Source organism: Vombatus ursinus, unplaced genomic scaffold (assembly GCF_900497805.2).
Source record: "Vombatus ursinus unplaced genomic scaffold, bare-nosed wombat genome assembly UNPS02009173.1, whole genome shotgun sequence".
Lineage (NCBI taxonomy): Eukaryota > Metazoa > Chordata > Mammalia > Diprotodontia > Vombatidae > Vombatus > Vombatus ursinus.
The window spans coordinates 11,537,173-11,561,253 of record NW_020948951.1 but is presented as its reverse complement, the minus strand read 5'-3'; the positions used below and the strand labels follow the sequence as shown (position 1 = coordinate 11,561,253).

Here is a 24,081-nt window from a genome sequence, read left to right as displayed (position 1 = left end):
GAGCTGGAAGGACCCTTAGAACATAGTATACCAGAGCTGGGAGGACCCTTAGAACATGGAATGTCAGAGCTGGGAGGGACCAGTAGGGAGAGGTTCGACTAAATGACTTCTAACAGCCCTTCCTGCTCTCGAGTCATACATGATCCTATTTTCCTCCTTCCTTGCAGGGCCAGGGTGGGGAGGTGGGGGGTGGGGAGGGTGGTAAGGGTAGAAAGAGCAATCCTGCACTTACATCTAAGGGGATCCCTAAAGAGGTGGAGTAAGCTTCAGGTTGCTGGTGGTTTCCTTCTCCCCACCAGTCTTCATTCCCAATCATCAAGGCCCCCTGGGACAGCTGAGACCAGAAACTAACTAACTACTCACTCCTGGCAGTCACTGTTATAGCTGAACACACATTTCTGTAAACTGTCCAAGGTCATGAGGCTGACGTGCTCAAACATGTCCAGGGAGACCACGGCCCCAGCAGCCAGACGATTCCACTTGGCCTGTCCAAGAGAAAGGCAATATCATCAGTAAGGGATGGTGTGCCTCCTGCCAACAACAGTGCCCAAGCCCAGTGGCAGCAAACCAAAGCATAGCAGTATCCGCTAAGACCCAAAAAGTGTGAAAGCAATGGGACAGGAGAGAGCAGAAAGAAGACATCTGAAAGAGAGGATCACAGAATCCTAGATTTCGAACTGGGAGAGAACTTAAAAAGAAATCATCAGGTTCACAGACACCTCCATTTTGCAGAGTAAGAAACTGAGCCCCAGAGATGAGAAGGGACTACCCAAAGCCGCACACATAGAATGGGTAAAGCCAACAATCAAACACAGGTCTTCAGGCTTCAAATCCAACACTCCAGTGCTCCCAGGGAACAGGAAGAAAACTCACGTGCATGATGTCTGTGCATTGGTTGTAGATTTTCATGTAGGGCTTAAGGATATCAAAGTGAAAAGCTGGGGTCAGCATGCGCCGGTGCCGGCTCCATTTTTCTCCTTTGCTCAGCAGCAGCCCATCTCCTGGTAAGAGAGAAGGTGATGGAAACAGACCAGTGTCAAGCCATTCAGTCGCCCTAAGGGGCACCTGCTACCATCTTGGGTCAGGAACAAGTCAACACACCCGTCCCTCCCCTAAAACCCATTATTGTCCCACCCAATCTCCTTCTCCTGAGTCAGAGGCCCAAACCTGCCCTACTCACCCAGCCAGGGTGTCAGGAAGCCATAGAAGAGCTTGTCCTTTGGAGCAATGGCCGCTGTGGGGAAAGAATAAGGAGTGTCTAAAGACTCTGCCACAGGTCTATGATCACATTCCTGTGGCTTCCAAGTCCCCCATCTTCACCGGAAGTGTGGCCTTTGCCAGCTCTCTTGGAGTAGGTTCCCCCTCCTTGACCACTATCTCTGTATCCACCTCCAGACCGACTCCCTCAATCTCCATTCATCCAAAAAAAAAAATCCATGCCCTTAAATCCAAGCTGATAGTTTGACAAGATTCAGCTGAACGTTTAGATCCCAAGATGGAGTGTAGAGAACTGCAAGGCAGAAGTTATATGTTGATTTCATCAATGGAGCGGATGCAACAGTGAACTATGATTTTTAAAATTCCATAGTATTTCAGTCATGTTTTTCTGATAAGAAAAATAGCATTTTCATTTTAAATAGAATAATGCAATTCAGCGAATCTTTAGTGGAGAAAAAAATCTATCTGTGTGTGATACCATTTTAGGAAACAGTGTTTTGTTTTTTCAAAGGAAGGTAAAAAGATGTTTCAGACTTCCATTTAACACTTACAACAACCAACAGGAATCCCATAGGGTTGCTTTTTCTCCCTTCTGGTGCTGACGGTAGCATCAAATGTGCCTTTAGTCTGGCCCAAGCATATGGGGCCACCAGCAGTAAAGAATAATGGGCAGATTCAGAAAAGTTATTTGGAACCATGCCCCCAAAGTTACTAAACCTTTGACCCAGTGATACCACAACTAGGGCAATATCTCCAAAGAGATCAAAGAAAGAGAAAAAATGCCCTATATGTACCAAAATAGTCATGGCAGCCCTTTAAATATTTTATATTTATAGCATCTCTTTTGTGGTAGCAAAGAACTAGAAACTAAGGGGATGCCCATCGACTGAGCAATGACTAAATGAATTATGGTCTATGAATATAATGGAACATGGTTATGCTGTAAAAAAGAATGAAAGGGGCAGTTTCAGAAAAAAACTGGAAAGACTTGTATAAACCAGTGCAGAATGAAGGGAACAGAACCAGGAGAATAATTAAGTAAGATAACATTTGTAAAATGCTTGGCAAAACCTTGAAGCACTATGTAAATGCCAGTTATTATTATTACATGCCAACTACTGTGACAGGTTCTAGAACTATAAGTATAAAGAAAAAAAGAATCTCTACTAGAAAGAAGCTTATATTCTAGTGGATAAGACCATAAGGGGAGAGAGATAACATACATATGTACGTACATATTTATATGTATATGGCATATTGCAATAAACATAGTATAGAGTGCTAAATCTATGATCCTATGACCTCTCTAAACTCAGTTTATCCATCTGTAAAAAAGGGATTATGTATTTTATATACACAGACACACACACATACTAGCAGGTGAATCAGAAAAGACTTCATGCAGAAAGTCATGGCTGAACTGCATCTTGAAGGAAGGAGTCAACAAGGTGATTCACTACAGGTATGAAAGACGGCCAATGCAAAGGCATGCAGACAAAAGAAGAGGGTTTGTGTGTGACGAACAGAGAGAAGGCACATTGGGCTGGAGAGGTAGGTTAGGACCAGGTTGTAAAGGACTTTAAAAGCAAAACAGAGGAGTTTACATTTAATCCTAGAGGCAATAGGAAACCAGGGCAGCTGACTGAATAAAGGTATCACCTGTTCATATCCATGCTTAAGGAAAATCACTTTTTGTAGCAGTTGGTAGGATGGACCGGGCAGCTAAGTGGCACAGGAGATAGAGCACCAGGCCTGGAATCAGGAAGATTCATCTTCCTGAGTTCAAATCTGGCCTCAGAAACTTACTTACTGGCTGTATGACCCTTAACCCTGTTTGCCTCAGTTTCCTCATCCATAAAATAAACTGGAGAAGGAAATGGCAAACCACTCCAGTATTGTTGCCAAGAAAACCCTAAATTGGGTCACAAAAAGTCAGAAATGACTGAACAACAACAGGATGTTGGGGAGTGGGGAGAAACTGAGGCTGGTAGGACAGTTAAAAAGCTGTTGCAATAGCCTGTGTGAGAGGTAAAGAAGGCCTGAACTAGGTTGGCAGCTGAAAGAGTAGAGAGGAGGCGTAGATGCAAGACATATCATGGAAGTGGAAATGGCAAGAATTTGTTGAACCTAAGTATAAGACTTTGTATGTATCCCTATTCAGTTTCATTATAAGTTTCAAAATTTTCATCTCTTTGCCTCTAGGACCCCGAATTGCTCGGAGACATGGGACCCAGATTTCCAGCAGATTGGGACCACTTTATCTCTCAGATTTTCCAACCTGACTCTGTTATCCATGGTAGTTATCTCTCCCAGCATTTAGTCATCTGCAGATGTGGTGAGCGTGACCTCTATGCGCAGGGTTCACTACTTCTTTTGTTTCATGAATCCCTTTGACAGTCTTTGGTGAAGCCTAGGGACTCCTTCTAAGAACATTTAGTTACCTATCTTCTATAATTGAAGTCAATGCCAAATTTTAGTTAGAGGTTAGTGAAAATAAAGATATCATTTTTTTCTCCCATACAAGTTCATGGACTTCTTGAAAGCTATCTATAGACCTTGTCTTCTATAGATTAAAAATTGCCTTCATTGAAGTCCTTCATGAAAATGTTAAACAGCACAGGGCCAAACAAACTAAAGACTTCTTTTCAAGTTCATGATCCTTCCTGCTGCCATATACATTGTATATGTGGAAGGCCCAAAGGACCTGAGGATAATCCCAGATGATAACAATAATAATAACCAAAAAAAATCAGAACAGAGCTAGAGAAGATCTTCCCCAATGAATTGAGAAAATATAACTTGCGGACGTGATGGTGCGGGTCTGTGAACCCAGCTCCTGTCTGACTAGTATCTGTCCCTGGAGCTAGTTGGGACCTGAGCTGAGCATTTGAAGGGTGGGGCTCTGGATGGTTGGCCCCACAATGGGCCTAAGGCACTGTGCACAGAAGCCTCCGGACAGGACGCCCAGACTTCATTCCTGTTCCCAGTGCTGACTCACTGGGACCTCAAGCAGGCCCACCCAGCAGATCTCTCTGGTACTGGATTGCTCCATCACTTTGGGAATATACTCACCCCAACACACCCAGTCCCACTGAGTCAACAATGAGGCACAAATAGAACAAAGGCCTAGGCCTTCAGCTAGTAGAAGCAGTGATTATAGAGAAATAATGTCTTGTCCACAGGAGGTGCTTAATGATTGCTTGGTGAGCCTAGTTCTAGCTCTGGCGGTGACTTAGTCTATGACTTCAGACAAGGCCTATCATCTCTGGGAGCTCATCTATAGAATAAAGACAGAATTCCTTGCCTGCTACTCTCAGCAGTCCATTGTGAGGATCCGATGGTAAATAGTCCCAATTCATCTGTTACTTTAAGATTTGCAAGATGCTTTCCTCAAAACAACCTCACAATGGGAGATTATCTAGGTATTTTTTAGTTCCAACTTGGAGATGAGAAAAGTGAGGCACTGAAAAAATTAAATGACCTGGAGTCACCCCATAGCCAATAAGTGTCTGAAGAAAGATTTCAATTCAGCACCCTTCCAAGCTATGTGCACTATGTGTATGGTATGTATATATGTGTATTATATGTGTATAGCACTACGCCATACCATGTGCCACTAATGTTTCATGTCATGGAGATGAAGTGCAGGGGAGGAAGACCTGAAGTTTGTTAACATGGACCAAAAATCAGGATTATAGATGGCTGAAGCCAGAATATAAAACACAGAATATTGAAGCTGGGAGGGCCCTTAGAACAGAGAATATCAGGGCTAGGAGGGCCCCTAGAACCCAGAATGTTAAAGCTGAGAGGGTTCTTAGAACACAGAATGTCAGAACTAGGAGGACTCTTAGAATACACAATGCAGAGCTGGGAGGGCCCTTAAAACATAGACTGTCAGAACTGAAATAGATTTTAGAATACAGAATGTCAGAGCTGAAATCGATCAACAGCATTTATTAACTAGGTGTGGGGCACTGAGTTAGACATTAGTGATTCAAACAGAAAGATTGAAACAATTCTTCCTCTCCCTCCACAAGTTTGCGTTCTTATGGGATGGGACATAAAAACAATGTCCGAGGCAGGATTTAAACCCAGCATCCTGTCTATCATGCACAGTCCTCTTATAGAATGTCAGAGCCAGAAGGGACATCCAAACACAAAAGAAAACCCATAATGTCAGGGCCTAGAGGGGCCTTCGAACATAGAGCATCAGGATTAGGGGGCCCTTAGGATATAGACTGTCAAAGCTGGAAGGGAGACAATCTAATCCCATTACCAGCCCCTTTACAGATGAGAATCCAGAGAGTTTCAAGAAGGTTAATTTTACCCCAAAGTCACAAAACTAATAACGAGTGGTGTTCTCCTTACTTCTAGCCCACAGCACCTTGCTGTTTTCCCTATAGCTGGGGAATGGGGGTGCAGCTGGTCTAGAATGAAGCAGGATAAGTACAATATAAACACAAAATAATTTCCAAGAAGTAGCATAACCAGGAAAAACCTCTTAGAGGAGATGGCCCTTGAACCGAGCCTTGAAGGGATCTAATTCCTCCTAAAATGTGGGATTCCAGACTTATGACATAGGAAGCAAATGAGTAGACTGCCCCAGTCAGGCCCGAGAAGGGGGAAGGTAGTTCCTTCTCAACAATGTGGCTGAACAACATGGGACACAAAACAACCATCTTGGGCAACAGCTCTCCATTGAGACACTTCCTGTGGCCTGGCCCAGAACTTCCAGTTGGTGGAGAGGCCCTAGGAACAGAGGCCCCAGGAGCTCACAGTCTACTCTGCCAGCAGGGCTCAAGGTCAACCCAATTTGACAACAGAGGCTTCTCTGGCACTTGTATGTTAACCACAAAGTAGGAAGGGGGTAGAGGGAAGAGGTAAGGGGATGATTGGAAGACAGAAAGGGGAGTATAGAGATCCTAGGCCTTTGGGAGGAGGAGACACTGGGCAATAGGGGAATACTATCTCCTTCCCTCTCCTACAGCACCTGGGAATGGGAAATTATCTCCAATGAGTCACATCAGACCCTCAAGCACAAAGTGAGACAGGACCCTGAAATATGTCCTACAGGTCCAATTCACACTCTATTAAGGTCCCCAGCTGCTCCCTTAGTACAACCAAGAGAAAAGACAGGCACATTAATACACTTCATGGGATGATAGATTAAGACCTGGGAAAAACCTGAAAGACCATCCTGTTAGTCACTGTCCTTACTAGTGTGACTCTGTGCCTGTGTCTTCACCTCGAGAAGGAGGGGGTGGACTGGATGCCCTTTAAGAGCACTAAATCTATGATCCTATAACCTCGCTGAGACTCAGTTTCCCCATCTGTAAAACAGGGATAATCAGACTCATACCTTCACAGGATTGCCATGGGGAAAGTATTTGGAAAAATGTAAAACACTAGAGGAAGGGTTTTTAAACCAGGGTACATGGATAGGTTTCAGGGGATCCACAAACTTGAATGGAAAAAATATATATCTTTTTTTTTATTTTATTTTTAATTTATGGAATAAAACAAGCATTCCCATAATTTACACATGAAACTGCCAATCTACTGTGCACAACTTACTATTCCTTTCAAATCTACAACAAAATTATCATGTAAATTTCTTTTTTTTTTCTTGTCTCCCTCCCAACCCCCACCCTAGAGATAGCTACCATCAGATCAATCAGGAAATGGCTGAATAAGTTGCAGTATAGGAATGTGATGGAATACTACTATGCTATAAGAAATGATGAATTTAGGAAAACATGGAAAGACTTGCACTAAATAATGAAGAGTGAAATGAGCAGAACCAAGAGAACATTGGATAGAATAACAGCAATATTAACTATAAAGGACACATGAAGAAAGATGTTATCTGCATCCAGAGAAAGAACTGATAAATAGAAGTATTGAATAATTTTACATACATACATACACACATTCATACACACATACATATATATGTACATATAACTGGTTTCCTTTGTGATCCTTTGTGTTTTATTTTATGCATTTAAAGACTTTATTCTGAGGAGTCCATAGGTTGCATCAAACTGACTGCCAAAGGGCCATGTGGCAGAAAAGATGAAGAATGTCTGAGCTAGAGAAACGGGGGCTTGTCATAGGAAGCATAAAGGGAAGAGACAGCAAAGCTGGAGAATGAAGAGAGCAGGACCCCCTGGCCCTGGCCCTGAGCTTGCTAGGAGGGGGCAGTTGTACTTACCTGAAGCTCCTAGGAGGGGTTTGATGTAGTCAGGATGCACCAGGACCAGCAGGGGCAGGAAGGGCCCTATCCAGACAAGGACAACATGGTGCATTTTGTTGAGGACCTGCATTTCGTCTCGGAGGCCCGTCTCATTGGGCAGGTACTGCAATCAATCACACAAATGGCCACCAGCTCCCCCAGGCCTCAGGCCTCAGGGTACCGGGGCTAACTCCAGCCTTCCCTTCCCATCCCTCCCCATCTTATCCCGGCTCATCAGAGAAGCCTGGAATTGGACCGGGCCTTGGAGGTCATCCAATCCAAATTCCCACCCAATTCCATACATATTATCATCTAGTTTCTCAAGGCATCAAGGTGGCCTTGAGTAAATAGAGTCAGGAAGACTTGAGTTCAAATATTTACTAGCTATGTGACCCTAGGTAAGTCACCTATTTGCCTCAGTTTCCTCAATTATAAAATGAGGGTAATAATAGCACCTACTTTTCAGAGTTGTTGTGAGGATCAAGTGAAGTAATACATAGTAAGTACTTAATAAACGCTTGTTTCCTTTCTTACTACCTTCCTTGAATACTTCTAAGAAATGGGAGCTCACTACAGAACCATGGCGACTAATGAGATTTAGAACTGGAAAGGACCTTAGAAATTGTCTATGGCAAAGGTTCCCAAACTTATTTGGCCTACCTCCACCTTTTAAAAAAAAAAAATTACTCAGCACCCCCTGGAAATCTACTTTCTTTAAATCTTTAATGGTTTGGGGTTTTTTGGGGGTTTTTTTTTTTTGAAATTTGCATCATTTCAAAAAATATGTATAATGTTTTTAAATGACGCATATTGTAAACAAGTCATTAAAGGCACATATTCCTGCCCATGCATATTGGACTTCCCAACAATGCCTGACACCCTGGCCTGCCAACACTTGCTTGTTAGGACCTGTCAGTGGACTTGACCACTGATCAGTTATAACTTGCATTTTGTGTGTTTATTTGGAAAATAATGTAATCACTATGACTTTAAGTCTGGTGCACAACAGATGAAACGTGTATGAATGCTTTTTCAAAATTTTCTCCTCTTTTCTTTCCTTATGCTTCCACCACCCCCTTATTTTCATTCAACACCCCCAATTACACCCAAGGCGACTACTACCCCTCTTCCATTCTAGCACCCTGTAAGGGGTGCTATCACCCACTTTGGAAATCTATGGAAGGCCTCTCTGCAACTAATTCCATTGTCTAATTAATTTAGCCTTTAGAAAGTACTTCCTTGATTGTGACTGGTGATTCAAAAACAGAATCTGAAGTCAGAGGAGCTGGGTACAGATCTCATCTAGGCTTCTTATTACCTGTGTGACTTTTGCTCACTCACTTCCCTTTTCTGAACCTCCTTATCTGTAAAATGAGGGTCACTGGATAAATTGATTGCTAAGGTCCCTTTCAGCCCTACATCTTCCCAGTAACTTTTACCCATTGGTGCTACAGAGAATAAATTTATCCCCTCTTCCATATGACAGTCCTGTAAATATTTTAGGAAGAGGTCTCATGTGCCCTCCCCAACCCCCAGGCTAAACCATACCCAAGTCCTCCTCATCTGTCCTCATACACAGAGAATCTTTGATTTTGTCAGTTTCAGAAACTCCTAGTGTGAGAATGCCCTCCACAATACAGATTACAACTACCTAGTAGAAAAGAGAAGTTGTTTGGGGTGCTTGCCCAGGATCCACAACTAGTAAGCATTGAGTGGGATTTGAACCCAGGCCTTCCTGACTCTAAACCTAGCACTGTATCCTCTATACCACCTGTCTTTTGTATTTGTATTTATTTAGCATCTACAGTCTTCTGCTATGTCAATGCCAATGCTAAATAGCAGTTTGTTGAATGGAGAATTTACAGACTCCCCATTATTGTCACCCTCTTCTGAGGATTCATGCCTGGAGGGCACTCCTCTCTTACCTCCACCCCTTAGAATACATAATTTCCTTCAAAGCTCAGCCAAGATCTATTTTGTATATATCTGTAATATACCCATTGTCTCTCGTAGCTAGAGTAAGTTCCTTTAGAGTAAGGAATGTTTCGTTTTTGTTTTTGTATTCCTAAGGTCTAGCATAGTTTCTTGCACATAGTAGGTACTTAATAAATGCTTGTTGCTCAATGAGCGGTGCCTCTTACTAAAATGTAACATCCAGAACTGAACATAATATTCCAGGCTTCACCAGCACAGAGTACTAAGTAGGGTGGTTGAACCAAATCACCTATGATTGGGCTTCCCACCCCAGCTAGTAATGACCTTTCCCCTCTTGACTTCGCATCAGTCTTTGGCCAGGCTTTTTCTATGGAGATATCACATATTACACATACTTCAGGAACCATGAATTAATCTACATGGCTCCATCCCTACACAAATACAGACAGCAGTTCGTCCACGTCTTGGGGCAAAAATGTCAAACTCAAATAGAAACAGGGCCACTAAACCACACATAAAGCTCCCTGCAGCACATATTAACTCAGACCTATTAACATTATATTTGACTGTCTTTCTGTTTATTTTGTTAAATATTTCCCAATTAAATTTCAATCTGGTTTCTGCCAAAGGGAGGGAAGAGCTCATATTGCATGTTTGACACCTGTGCCTTAAGAGACATGAGTGACTGGAGCTATCATCAGGTGGATAACTTCCTAGTGAGAACTTGCTCTGAATTGAGTTCATCCTATCCTCAGATGACTGATATACAGTCCATCTCCCAGCCCATCCTCAAAGGCTTTCTAGGTTGGGAGAACCTGCCAGCATCTGATCTCTGCTAACATAACCAGAGGGCACAGCGTCCCCTCAATACCCAGAGGAGGCATCAGAGGAGGATTTAGGGGACTTCCATCGTGTTATTTTGTATTATACTTAGGTATGTATCCTATCCCCCTACTAGAATGTAAGCTCATGAGGGCAAGATCCATGCAAGAACACTGAGCTTGGAGTCATAGGACCTTAAGCCAAATTCTAACCCATTTATTTTACAAACAAGGAAAGTGAGAGCTAGAAGGTTAAGTGACTTGCCTAAAGTCACACAGGGTCACTTATTCCCTGTGTGACTTTGGGCAAGTCACTTAATTTTCTGGCTCTCAGTTTCCTTGTCTGTAAAATAAATGGATTGGAATAGATGACTTCTAAAAAGGGTTGCTATTCTATGATCCTATAATCTCCAAAGCAAGAAAATACTGTATGTGCCCTACATGATGCGGTGAATAGAGCTCTAGGCCTAGAGGCAGGAAGACCTGAGTTCAAATCCAGTCCCAGACACTTAGTAGCAGTGTGACCCTGAACAAGTCATTTAACCTCTGTCTGCCTCAGTTTCCTCAACTTTAAAAATGGGGATACTAACAGCACCTGCCTCCCAGGGTTATTACAAAGATCAAATGAGATGATATTTGTAAAGAGCTTAGAACAATGCCTGGCACATAGTAGGCACTTAATCAATGCTTGCTCTCTTCCTCCAGCCTCTAATACAATGCTCTGTATATTAGAGGCACTTCATGTTTCTCAAATTGAATTAATACTCAAATATTCAAACAGATCTGTGAGCTGATCAATTCTGGAAACAGGTCACATACAGCTCATCAATTCTGGATACAGTTCTGGATACAGGTCTATGCCTGACCATCTTGTGCAATTCTGACTTAAAAACTGGCCATAGGAGAGCCACTAGATGTGCCACCAGATGTGCTAGAGACCTTCCTTCCTTTTCCTCAACATTGTAAAGTTGCCAGTGAAGCACTCTAGCTTTCCAGCCATCATCCCCTGCCTTTGCCATGAGACCAGCCCATGTCTCTTCCTGTCCCCCAGCTCCTCCTTATTGTTTTTATTCCAGTTCTTCTCTGGAGTTCCAAGATTGCCCTCACTTGCCGTGTGCCCTTCCTTTGCCCTCTGGGTGATGCCCATCTTACATTCTTCAGGACAGTGATATTCCACATCTTACTGTCATATAACAATATTGTCAACATGTTAGATTGTGAATACAGGCCTCTGCTTTTTGTACCCTGGGGCTCTAGCCTGGGTATTTCCATGATATTCTCCATATTCAGGAAAAGAATGATTATTCAAAGCATTACTTGAAGCTCTAGGCCTGTGTGAAGGTTGGAGCATATGAGAACTTGGGAAAAGAGAGCTGTTTTTTTTTCCTGGCTTCTAAGGACACAGGCTGTTTTGGGTCTTCTTCAGTGAAAGGACCCTGGAGGAAGAGAAAAACTTGGGGAAGAAGCCCCAGCCAGCATGCCTTCAGCATCTTCCTATTTCCAGCTTTCCCTATTTGAGACTTTGGAGAATTTCCCCTTGAGTGAGATTGGAGACTCTCACTTGAGCTAAAATGTCTTGCCCCCAAGAAAGTCCATTCACTCTGTGTATTGTCTGCTATATTCTAACCTGTATAACTTCTCTGGTTTCTGTTTGCTATTGTCTTTGAAAATGGGTTTATCCTCTACTCATTCTTTTGATATTGTGTAACTAGCATTTGGTGAGAGGTGCGTCAAGCCTTTGGATATATCTTGAGGAACTCCTTTATGGTTGACAGATGGAAATCAAGAAAATGATGTGAAGCTAAAAATTATTGTCCCTAGTTTAGCAATAGTTAGGGGGGCAGAGAGATATAATTCTAGTCAGTATCCCCTCTCTGAGGAGGGCAGAAAGCTTCCAATCTCCTGCATCCATGCCTCCCTACAGCTGCACTTTTTTTTGCTTCACTTTTTGTCCACTTAAAAGTATTTTATTTTTTTCCAATTATATGTAAAGATAGTTTTCAACATTCATTTTCATAAGATTTGGAGTTCCAAATTTTTCTCTCTCCCACCCCAAGATAGCAAGCACTCTAATATAGGTTATACATGTACAATTTGGTTAAACCTATTTCCACATTAGTCATATTGTGAAATAAGAATCAGAACAAAAGGGAAAAACCACAAGAAAACAAAAAACAAAAAAACGTGAAAATAATATGCTTCGATCTGCATTCAGACTCCATTGTTCTTTCTCCGGATGTAGATAGTGTTTTCTGACATGAGTCTTTTGGAGATGTCTTGGATCATTGTATTGTACAGCTGTACTATTGACAAATTCATGGGAACATACACATAAGCCACACATGGGACCCTTCTCCAATAACAACAGCAACAACAAAAACAAAAAATCTGGGTGTGGCACGGTACACACACACACACACACACACACACACACACACACACAAACGCACACACACATACCCTTATTATACTTTCATGGGAAGCCTGGGGTCCATAAAAGACATTGCAATTTCCTGAAAGCCATTCAGCCTGCTCCCCTCCTCCTTTTCAACTCTGGACCCAGATCATCATTTACCTATACTGTCTGTCCAGAATATATACACAAGTTCTGTAAGGTGTCTGTCCAAATACGTATTGAAATCTGGACAAGAGACATTGTTTATGCACTTGGTGTTTTTGTTTGTTTGTTTGTTTGCTTGTTTTTTCCTATGTGGATGGACAGGCTTCAAATTCCTTTGAGTGAACAATTATAAATCTCTTGCAGAAGACCGTGATGTCCTGTGCTTTGCTACCAATAGCCCCAAAGTCATTAGCAAATAGGAGCATAGTCTAGAGGACCCTGCCATCCACAGATAATCAATCCCTTTTTGACCTGAATTTTGTGCCAGATCACCTTCATCACCTTTGATGAGCATACATCTCCCTGCTATGCCTCACCTGTTATTTATTAGAAAGGGCCATTGGACAGTATAAGTTTTGTTGCTACATCTTTGAAAGAAGCCTAAATGATTTTGATGCGTGAATGGGAAGCACCTCATTAGGTTTGATTTGTTTGTTTTTTTAAGTCTCTAAGGCGGTTCTACTGAATCAAATGCTTTCTAAAAATTAACAAGCAATACACACAACGGAATTTTATGTTTTCTACGTCTCTCAGATAATTGTGAGATGGCAAAAACGTTTTCTATCATTGTTTATTGCTTTTGAAAGCCTGAGTCTTCCCTACTAATATTCTTATTGAGAATGCCCTTGATTCATCTATAGATGATTTTCTTAAAGATTTTGGGTAGATGGGACAGTAGGCACATGGGTCAGCAGTTATCGATGTCTAATTCATTGCTTTTTTTTTTTTAATTCTCAAGATCCAAGAGACAAAATATAACAATCTCAGCTTTGAGGGAGCTCACGTTCATGGCTCACAGGCTCATAGAAACACAACTGGAAAGGCCTCAGAGCTCATCTAGTTTAGCCCCTTTATCATATTTGAGTATATGTCATTTCAACCCATGGAGGGAATGAGAGTAGTCACATTTCACCTTTATATCTCTAGAACCTAACACAGTTCCCTATATTCAGTCTACTTATTAAGCTTTGATTTATATAAAAAGGCTTTTATTAAGTGCTTATTAATGTACCTGACATTTTGCACGTAAGTATTTAATAAATCTTTATTGAACTGAATCAGAATTCTCTCCACAAGACTGAAACTCCCATCTGTTCCCCGAGAAAATCACTGGCATCCACTTAATTAATGTTGAATTGAAAAAATAATAATAGGTCCTGCCTACTAGACTGTAAGCTCTTTGAGGGCAGGAAACTATTTCTTAGACATTTGGCATCCCCCACATCTTGCTCAGTGCTTTGTACCAGGTATATAAACATTTGCTGAATTAAAAAAAGTCCCTGGACATCAGAAAGATCAGAGGTAACAGACCTGCTCATCTTGACAGTCTCTCCAGCACAAAATTATCATTGATAATATCAATATCATTTATATCTACTTCAAAGTTTACAAGGCATAGACATGGAGCTTGAAGGCACCTCAGTGACCATCCAGGCCAACTCCTTAATTTACAGAAGCAGATGGAGGGAGGTGAAGTGATTTGTCCAAAGTGACACAGGGATTAAGCCTCTGAGATGGGATCCAAACCAAGGTCCTCCTCTTGAGCCAAGAGTCTTGGCACTGTACTATGCAGCCTATCTCCTGTACTTTCTGTACTAATCCTTTATCAATAGAAACAATAGAATTCAAAAGGCCTTTAGAAGTTATTTAATAAAGCCTCCCTTTCAATACACAGTCCTTACTTATAGTATCCCTGCCAGCCAGTCTTCTGGTCTCTAGCTTGAGTACCTCTAGTTACAAAGGGATCAATGGAAGGAAGGAAGGAAGGGAGGGAGGGAGGATAGAAGGAAGGGAGGAAGGAAGGAAGGAAAGAAGGAAGGAAGGAGGGAAGGAAGAAAAGAAGGGAGAGAGGAAGGAAGGAAGGAAGGAAGGAAGGAAGGAAGGAAGGAAAGAAGAAAATTAACATTTAGATTACCCCTCCTACATGCCAGGCACAGTGCAAAGCAATTTATAAATATTATCTCATTTGATCCTCACAAAATCCTGCAAAGTAGGTACAGTTTATATACTCATTTTACAATTGGGGAAATTGAGGCAAGCAGACATTAAGTGACTTGTCCAGGGTCATACAGCTGTTAAGTGTCTGAGGCTGCATTTGAACTCGGGTCTTCCTTACTCCAGGCCCAGTGCTCTATCTACTGTGCCAACTAGTTGCCTCTACTTCAACAAAACAACCTATCTATCCATTGCTAGAAAGCTCATTTTTTTGTTGAGTCTAAATTTGCCTCCCTTTTTAACTCATGTGTTCATTTGCTTTGGGGATTTCATGTCAAGGACCTATGATTTCATTGGTGTGGACGCTCTGCTCCAATTATGTAAATAGCAACCCATCCACACCTTAGTAGCTGGTCTTGGTGAGTTATTGTGACTGGAAAAAAAAAAACAAACAAACAAACCCATGAACTGGTGCTCAACCTTCTGATGCTGAGTGTCCCTGCAATTATCAAGACTGAGCCGCTGGTGACAGACACAAGCTCAACACCGGCTCAATCCTCAAAACCATTTGGCAAGGTCGGACTTGCCAGAGCTTGGGCAGCTGCTGACACAGCCTCTAGTGAGCCAGGCTCAATTCCAAGCCCCAGTGAGGCAGTCAGTGGATCCGGGATCTGGGATCCAAAAGTTTATCCATAGCCACTTTGACTCAGTGAAGAAATGATTCTTTTTCTTACTCTTGGTGGGGACTGTGTGACTTTAGGTTGCTCTACGTGTAGGATTAAGGAATTAGAGAATCTTAGAGCTGGAAGAGACCTTCCAACCTTGACTGGGCATCTATCCCAACGTATCTGTATCTAAATGGGAAGCCCCTCTACCTATACACTATGCCTAACAAGTGGTCATTCTCCAGGGGTAGGGAGCCCACCACCTTCCAAAGAAGTCCATTACACTTCTGGATAGTTTTTCTTGTTAGGAAATTTCCCTCTTATGTTAAGGGTTCTTAACCAAGGGACCATGATAAATTTCAGGGAGTCCATGAGCTTGAATGGGAAAAAAAATAACATCTTTCTTTTCACTAATTCTAACTGAAAGTTATTTAACTAGCTTCTAACTGAAATTTAGCATTTCAATTGATTTTGATTTTTTTAAAAGAAACATGATTCTAAAAAGGGTTTCCAAAGGGGTCCAGTACACAAGGTTGAGAATACTTGCTTTACGTCAATCTAAACCTTCCTTTCTGCAACTTATCCATTTACCTCCTAATTTAGTCCTCTGGGGCCAAGCAGAACGATCTGCCTTCTGATCTACTCCACCATCTTCCCAGAATCCTCTCCCCCAATAGTCTCCTAACAGGTTTCCCCATATCTACTCTTCTCCCTTTTCCCAAATCATAAAGAAGTATGATGTAGAAGAAACAGTGCTGAATTTGGAGTCAGACAGTATTGGTTTGAAATCCAGGTTTGTTACATATGTATCTTTGAATAAATCACTTAACTTGAGACTCAGTTTCCTCCTCTGTAAAGCTAAAACCAAATAAATAACACCCTCTTCCATCCTCCTACCATCTGTGTGAGCTTGTCCCATTGAAATAGACAGGATGCTTCAATAAAATAGAACTTTTCCAAATGGGGTAGAGTTGATCAGAACTCTTTCTTCCTGTCCCCATTTCCACCTTTTATTATATGTAGAGAAAAGTGTGATCATTTATCAGAATGTGAAGGAAGAGAACACTTCCACCAGGAGGGGTCAGGGCAGACCTTGTGAAGGAGCTGTATCCTCGGAAGCTGACCCTTGAAGGAAGATAAGAATTTTGACAGGCAGAGATAAGGAGGGAGGGAGTGCCTTCTCAACTTAGGACGTGGTACATCCCTGTGCATTATAGGAACACATTTTGTAGAGGAATAGGGTAAGATGAGGTTAGAAATGTAAGGTAGTAATTGATAAATGGTTAAAGGATATGAACAGGCAGTTTTTAGATGAAGAAATTAAAGCTATCTATAGTCATATGAAAAAATGCTCTAAATCACTATTGATTAGAGAAATATAAATTAAAACAACTCTGAGGTACCACCTCAGATTGGCTAATATGACAAAAAAAGAAAATGATAATTGTTGGAGAAGATATGGGAAAATTGGAAAACTAATGCACTCATTGTTGGTGGGATTGTGAACTGATCCAACCATTCTGGAGAAGAATTTGGAACTGTGCCCAAAGGGCTACAAAACCATGCATACCCTTGACCTAGCAATACCACTACTAGGTCTATATCCCAAAGAGATCATAAAAAAGGGAAAAGGATCCACATGGACAAAAATATTTATAGCAGCTCTTTTTGTGGTGGCCAAGAACTGGAAATTGAAGGGATGCCCATCCACTGGGGAATGACTGAACAAGTTGTGCTATATGAATGTAATGGTATACCATTGTTCTATAAAAAATGATGAACAGGAAGATTTCAGAAAAACTTGGAAAGACTTATACGAACTGATGCTGAGTGAACAACACTGTGCAATAACCAACTCTGATAGACTTAGCTATTCTCACCAATACAATGATCTAAGACAATTCCAAAAGACTCAAGCTGAAATATGCTGTCTACATGCAGAGAAAGAACTATGGAGTATGAATGCAGATCAAAGCACACTATTTTCCCTTTTTTTTCTCATTCTCAGGGTTTTTCCCTCTTGTTCTGATTCTTCTTTCACAACATGACTGATGTGGAAATATGTTTAATATGATTGGACATATATAGCCTATATCAGATTGCATGCCATCTTGGGGAGGGGAAAAATGGAAAGAGGGAGAGAGAAAAAAATTTGGAATTCAAAAATCTTATAAAAGTAAATATTGAAAATTATATTTACATGCAACTAGAAAAAAATAAAATAGTATTAAGGAAAAGAAATGTAAGATAGTGCCAGATTGCAGAAGGCCTTGAGTGCCAGACTGAAGAGTAAATAATAGGAAGGCATTGTAGAGTTTTGAGCAGAAGAAAGGGCCATGATAGGTCTGTGTCTGGCAGTGTATGAAAAAAAGACTGGCAGTAAGTGAAAGATGAATTGAAGAGGGACAGAGAAGAGGGGTTCCAAGTGACCTACTTACAAAGGGGCTTTCAGAAACAGGTAACTGGAGAGGGTCTACACGTGATCAGGCTTGGGGTCTGGGCCCCCACTGGCCAGGACGGGAAAAGGCACTTCAGAAGCACATCAGCCTGTAGCGCTAGTCCCCAGAATACGGAGAAATAATGGTTAACAGCTCCATGCTCTAATAACCTGTCATTATAACTTTCATCACCAGTCCATTCATCACCTACTAAAGCGTGTGTACATTTTATTAAAATGCCCTCTATAATGAATATCAATAACATAATAATGATTTGCCTTGGCTGTCTGCCTTCTGGCTGGCTGCCTAGCCACTTCCAGGCAGCTGGCCATGGCAAGGCCTGAGCTTGTCTCCTGCAACCATTCTCTGAACACCCTTAGAGGAAATTCTCCCCCCCCCCCCCCACCTTGACTCAGACCAGCTCCCAATTCAGTCCCTTTCCCTCTGGGGCCCTTGAGACCAGCCAGCAAGGCTAGTCTTCTAGCCTGCCCTTAAGGGATAACAAGACTATGGTGTTCCCAGCTCATTCTGCCTAGTGCCAAAGCCTAGCGATCAATCAACAAGCATTAATTAGCTATCAGCTATGTGCCAAGCTCTGTGCTAAGGGCCACTGGAGTTAGATACAGAGACTTTACGCATGGACACATTTAAGTATCTACCTAATGTATAGAGAATGAGAAAAAAAATCATCTGTGAAGGCAGAGCCCTCGCAGCTGGGGAGAAGGTTGGATTTCAAGACAGGTCCTTAATAACTTATCAGGCATCATAGAATGTGAGGCATGTCTGGGACCTTAAAGATTATGCAGCCCAACCCCCTTCCCGCTTTACAGGGAAGAAGGCTGAGGCTCACAGGAAGGGATTTGCCCAACATCAGGTCAGCATAAGGTTAAAGGATGAATTGGGTTTTTTCCAAGAGGGTGGTCTGGATCTGTTATTTTCATTTGTGTCCTGAATTCCAGGTGAAGCATTTCTCTACAGGAATGCACATCAGCAACTGTTCTGCCACTCGGTGGGGCACTGAGAGAGTGAGAGATTTTCCAGGGGCCATACATCCAGTAGGTGTCAGCAATGGAACTTGAAACCCACCGATGTCCTCTCCCCACTTCTCCCTTCCTGACTCCAAGACAAACTTTCCATCTCCACACTGCCTCTTATGAAAGGCCACAGGACAATAGATTTTTGATTAGAAGAGATCCTGGAAGGCACCTAGTCTGACTACATCATTTTACAAATGAGGAAACTGAGGCCCAAAGAGATTGAGTGACAGGATTGGAACCAAATCCAACGTTTTTTCCACTCTACCACTATTATCCTCTAACCCATCCTCTACTCCTACCCTTATGCTAGAGGGGAGAAGGAGGGTGGGGAGTGTCTAGTGCTGGATTACACTGATTAATTATAAAACATAAAGATGCTCATTTGAACCAGGTCAAAGTAGTGCCATAGAAACAAAGCCATGCCATTTGAGGCTGTGGAGGATAGGCAGCTGGGAGGCTTGGCTTAACATGTGGGTGAATTCCAAAGGATACATCTGCCTAACCTTTTCTTGGATGGGCATCCCCTTTCCCTATGCCGAGACCAGCACTTACCATCCCCAAATGGCCCAAGAGCCAGTTCCTCCGGGGAGGTTGAGGGAAGCATCGTAATCGTTGGCAGGTGATGTGAAATTGGTGGCATGCCTGGAAGACCTTCACGAGGAGGCGGAAGAAGATGAAAAGCAGGGATAGGAGCAGTGCAGAGACGACATAGGTGCGGAAGGAGGTCTTCTCAAGCCTCAGCACCCTCAGTACTTGATCCGTGATGGGCAACATCCTGGAAGAGAGATGCATGCAAGCACAAGGGGTGCACAGAATTAATTAGCAGGCATGAACATTAGGGAAAGCCAGCTTTGTGATCCAGCCTAAACAAGAAGCGGGCTCAGAGATCTCCAGAGTTCCCTTCCCTCCCCGCCCTCCCCACCAAAGAGCATTGAACAATCAATCTAGAGCACATTCCCAATGGCTCCCCAGGGCATACAGAGCTCTCTCCCTCCAGAAATTAGTTTGTAATTACTTCAAGGAAGCCTGGCATAGAAGCCAGAGAGCCAGAAAGACCTGGCTTAATGTCTCCCCTTTGACACACACTGACTGTGTGACCCTGGCCAAGTTAATTAACTTCTCAGGGCTCCAGGCACTTATTTAAGACTCTACACAGAGAAAATACTGCCCTGTATTGGTAGGGATGGTTTCCTCACCTGGGAGTTCCCCAGGCCAATAGTTCTCCAAGTGTGGTCTAGGGACCCTTGAGGTTCCTGAGACCCTTTCAGGTAGGGTCCACAAGGTCAAGACTATTTTAATAATAATCCTAAGACATTTTGATTTCTAATATGGTAAATGTCAATAGATAAAACTTGAATAATCAAAAATTCTTTGGAAGGTCCTTAATAGTTTTTAAAAGTATATAGGGATTCTGAGACCAAAAAGACTGATGACCGCTGCCCCAGACCAACGAAATCACAGATCCAGTCCCAAAATCGAGTCCCTGCATCCCCTAGATTTTGTATTTACTTGTCTGGGTACTTTTTGTATCTTCTTCAAATCCCTCCTAGCAGACTTAAAGCTCTTCATGTCCCCAGAACCTAGTACAATACCCTGCCTATAACAGGCCTTTAATAGATGTTTGTTGAATTTCATTTCATTGAGATGACCCGGACTCCTTAGTTTGGTGTTTTAGGCTCCCCAAATTCTGGTCCCCACCTACCTCTCCACTTTTAGCTCCTACTACTCTACAGTATGAACCTGACAGTCTAGCCTCTGGACTGCTGCCTAGCCACATCCTGGCAGCTGGCCAGGCCCAGGCTCCTACAGACCTGCCCCTTGAGCCCCAAACTTCTCTGGGGCCCTGGGAGGGCAACCAGCATGGCTAATCCTGAACTTAAGATGCTTCAAGTCCTGTGAGATATGGAGATATCATGGTGTTGCCATGTGTGAACAATCCATCATCTCCTGCTACCCCTACCACTGAACCTATCCTCACTCCCACTCTCTGACCCCCAAATATCTTTCCCCCATAAAAGTTTGGTCCATCCTTCGAAGAGCAGATGCAGTCCCACCTCCTTCACTAATTCTCCTCCCTAACAAGAAGCGTGACTTATTTCTTTGGAATTCTCAGAGCCTTTATTTTCTCTATCATGCACTGGCCACAGAAACCAATAAAACTGACAAGTTATGGATGGCACTTAAAGGTTTTACAAATATTGGCATCACTATTTCACTCGATCCTTAACAGCAACCTTTAAGGAGGTAGATATAAAACTATTATCCCTATCTTACAAATGAAAAACCAGCAGTTCAGAGAAGATAAGTGACTTGTCCATGGTCAAGCAGCTAGTTAAGTGCACTAATGCTGATGCCTTCCCTCGTTGATTATCTCCAGTTGACCTGTATATGGCTCTTTTGTGTGTAGCTGTTTGCATGTCATCTCCCCCATTAGACTGGGAGCTCCCTAAGAGTAGAGATTAAGTTTTGCCTTTATTCATATCCCTACTGCCTGGCACATAGTTGGTGCTTAATAAATTTTTATTGACTGACTGAACCCAGGTCTCTCCTGACTTCAAGTTCAATGTCCTTTGTAGTGTGGTGAAGAGGCTCTGGCATTAGAGGAAGTGGGTTCAAATACCACCCATGACACTTACTACCTGTATGGCCAGGGCAAGTCACATGACCTCCATGGGCCTCAGTTTCCTCATCTATAAAATAAAGAGGTTGGGCTAGAATGACCTTTGATCAATTCCATTTCTACATCTATAATAATGATGATTATCACCACTACTGAGATTTCTAATTACCAGGGTTGTAATTAGGGCAGGGCAACCCCACCTGCTCCCTACCCTGAAAGAGCATTTGCAATTCCTTTTTTTTTCTCTCCTTTTTTTGGCTAGGCAATCGGGTTAAGTGACTTGCCCAAGGTCACACAGCTAGTAAGTGTTATGTGTCTGAGGTTGGATTTGAACTCAAGTCCTCCTGAATCCAGGGCCAGTGCTGTATCCACTATGCCACCTAGCTGCCCCCTATAGCATTTGCAATTCTTGAAGACCTGGAATCAACTGAACTTAGCACCTGCTTAGCAAGAATAATTAGTTAAAATAGAATACTAGACCACATCCTATTTCCTTTCTTTTTCCAGGCAGTTGGGGTTAAGTGACTTGCCCAGGGGTCACATAGCTAATAAATATCTGAGGGTAGGTTTGAACTCAGGTCCTCCTGACTCCAGGCAGGATGCTCTACCCACTGCCCCACCTAGCTGCCCCAGTGTACTTTCTTTCTCAAAACCACAGGCACTCCCTCAGCTCAATTGTTCCAGGTACAAAGTGGCTAGTTATGATTCTGCTATTCAGAATTGAGTGTTCCGATCCATAAGACTGCAAACTCCCTTCCAGTACCTAGAATGCACACGCACATACACAAATACACACACACACACACACACACACATACACAAACACAGTATCAATTTGTTCTCTCCTATTTTGCGTGCATCAGCATCATCTTTCCAACCAGACTGAGCAGGGATTGAATTGTAGGGTGCCCTGATATCCCTCTCAGTAGCAACCACAGGGCTGATTTAATAGGAAAAGGCTGGACGCAAGGACCCCTGGGCCTGCCACTAACCAACTGTGCTACCTCAGGCAAAGTCCCTTCCCCTCTCAGGGCCTGAGTTTTGTCTCCTGTAAAATGAAGTTGAATTAGATGGTTTTTCTGATCTCTTCATTTGAGGATTCTTCATGCTTAAGAGGCAACAGAGGACCTGGGCTCAAACACACTGGGCAAAGCACAACCCTGTTGGGCCTTAGTTTCTTGGGTCTTTAAAATGAGATGTGACTATAATAGATGGCCTCTGAGGCCTCTTCCTACTCAAAATAAACAGTGGAAACCCAGTCATCAAAGGACCCAAGTTCAAGTCCCACCTCTGACATTCTCTATCTGTACAACGTTGGGCAAGTCCCACAACTTCTCTGGGACAATGCTTTCTCTCTTGCGAAATGAAAAGATTGGCCTGCATGGCCTCTGAGGTTCCTGCCAGCCCTAAATCTCCGATGCTATCATCATGTCAGCCTCCCTCTCATTTCAAATGACTCCCAGGCAATGATTCTTGGGGATCAGAGCTTTGGAAAAGAGAATTGGTCAGGGCAGTTCTACAGAATCAGTTAATCCATCTAGAAGAATAACCTTTACTGTGACCCTCAATAACAACTCAAACCCACTGGCTACACTGGGTTAGATAGATAGTGTGAATTCAGTGGAATGGGCCCACAGGACAGACGCATCTATGACTAAATAAGCAGATCGAATAAACAATATATATCTAGGCAATAATACAATGCCCTTTGCATACTGAATATGGAGCACGTTGGCCCACCTCCAAAAGGACAGACTGTCAATTTTTCCAGGAGTGGAAAGAACACAAAAGAAATCACACGCTCTCAGGAGTCATCTTCCTACCCCTACTTTGTGACCAATAGCATCATTGACCCACAGGGGCTAAGAACACACTCTGGAGTGGGAAACCCAGCCCCAGCTAACTTGCACTGTGCTGTAGTGGATGGAGTGTTGAAACTCAGAGTTAGGAAAACCTGGATTCAAATTTCACCTCTGACTTTTACTGGATAAGTGACCTAAGGGTAAGTCATTTAATCGTTCTGAGGTTCAATTTCCTCATCTGTAAAATGGGCAAAATAATACCAGAAATGCATACCTCACAGGGTTTTTGTGAGCACCAGATGTATGTAAGGTACTCTGCAAACTTGAAAGTTTTTATCTTGTGGGAGTCAATTAACATCCTTTCTTAAGCCCAGGTGGTGTGAACAGAACTGATCTCAATGCCTTGGGTGAGAGCTAACCAAGAGACCTCCATAGATACACAGGCAGTGTGGTGTAGTGGTAAGTGTGCTAGCTGTAGGGTCAAAGCTCAAGATTCAAATGCTAGTTCTCCCACTTATTAGCCATATGAGGGAGAGTCATTTTTGACCTCCCTCAACCTCAGTTTCCTCACCTGTAAAATGAAAAGTTTGGACTAAATTGGTTCTTAAACTTTGGACTATATGGACCACTTGAAGGGATTGTTTCATTCTTTGTTTTGTATTCCCCAACCCCTAATACAGTGTCTGGTACATAGTAGGTGCTTATTACATGCTTATTAGTTGACTGAAGCTATTTCATGGACCCCCACAGAAGCA

General features: G+C 42.6%; 1 protein-coding gene across 4 annotated transcripts in view; it reads right to left on the bottom strand.

Moving 5' to 3' along the window:
* LOC114035014 (cytochrome P450 4F22) overlaps positions 1 to 24,081 on the bottom strand; it is a 64,192-nt gene that overhangs the window by 11,946 nt on the left and 28,165 nt on the right. For 3 of the 4 annotated variants that reach the window (XM_027850935.1, XM_027850937.1, XM_027850936.1), the window contains 5 exons: positions 19,457 to 19,679; positions 7,433 to 7,577; positions 1,181 to 1,234; positions 874 to 1,001; positions 364 to 485 (listed from right to left, as the gene is read on the bottom strand). In XM_027850935.1, coding sequence (XP_027706736.1) covers positions 364 to 485; positions 874 to 1,001; positions 1,181 to 1,234; positions 7,433 to 7,577; positions 19,457 to 19,679 — 672 coding nt within the window. Of the gene's footprint in view, positions 1 to 363; positions 486 to 873; positions 1,002 to 1,180; positions 1,235 to 7,432; positions 7,578 to 19,456; positions 19,680 to 24,081 lie in introns of those variants that run through there. The other variant, XM_027850938.1, reaches the window with a different exon arrangement.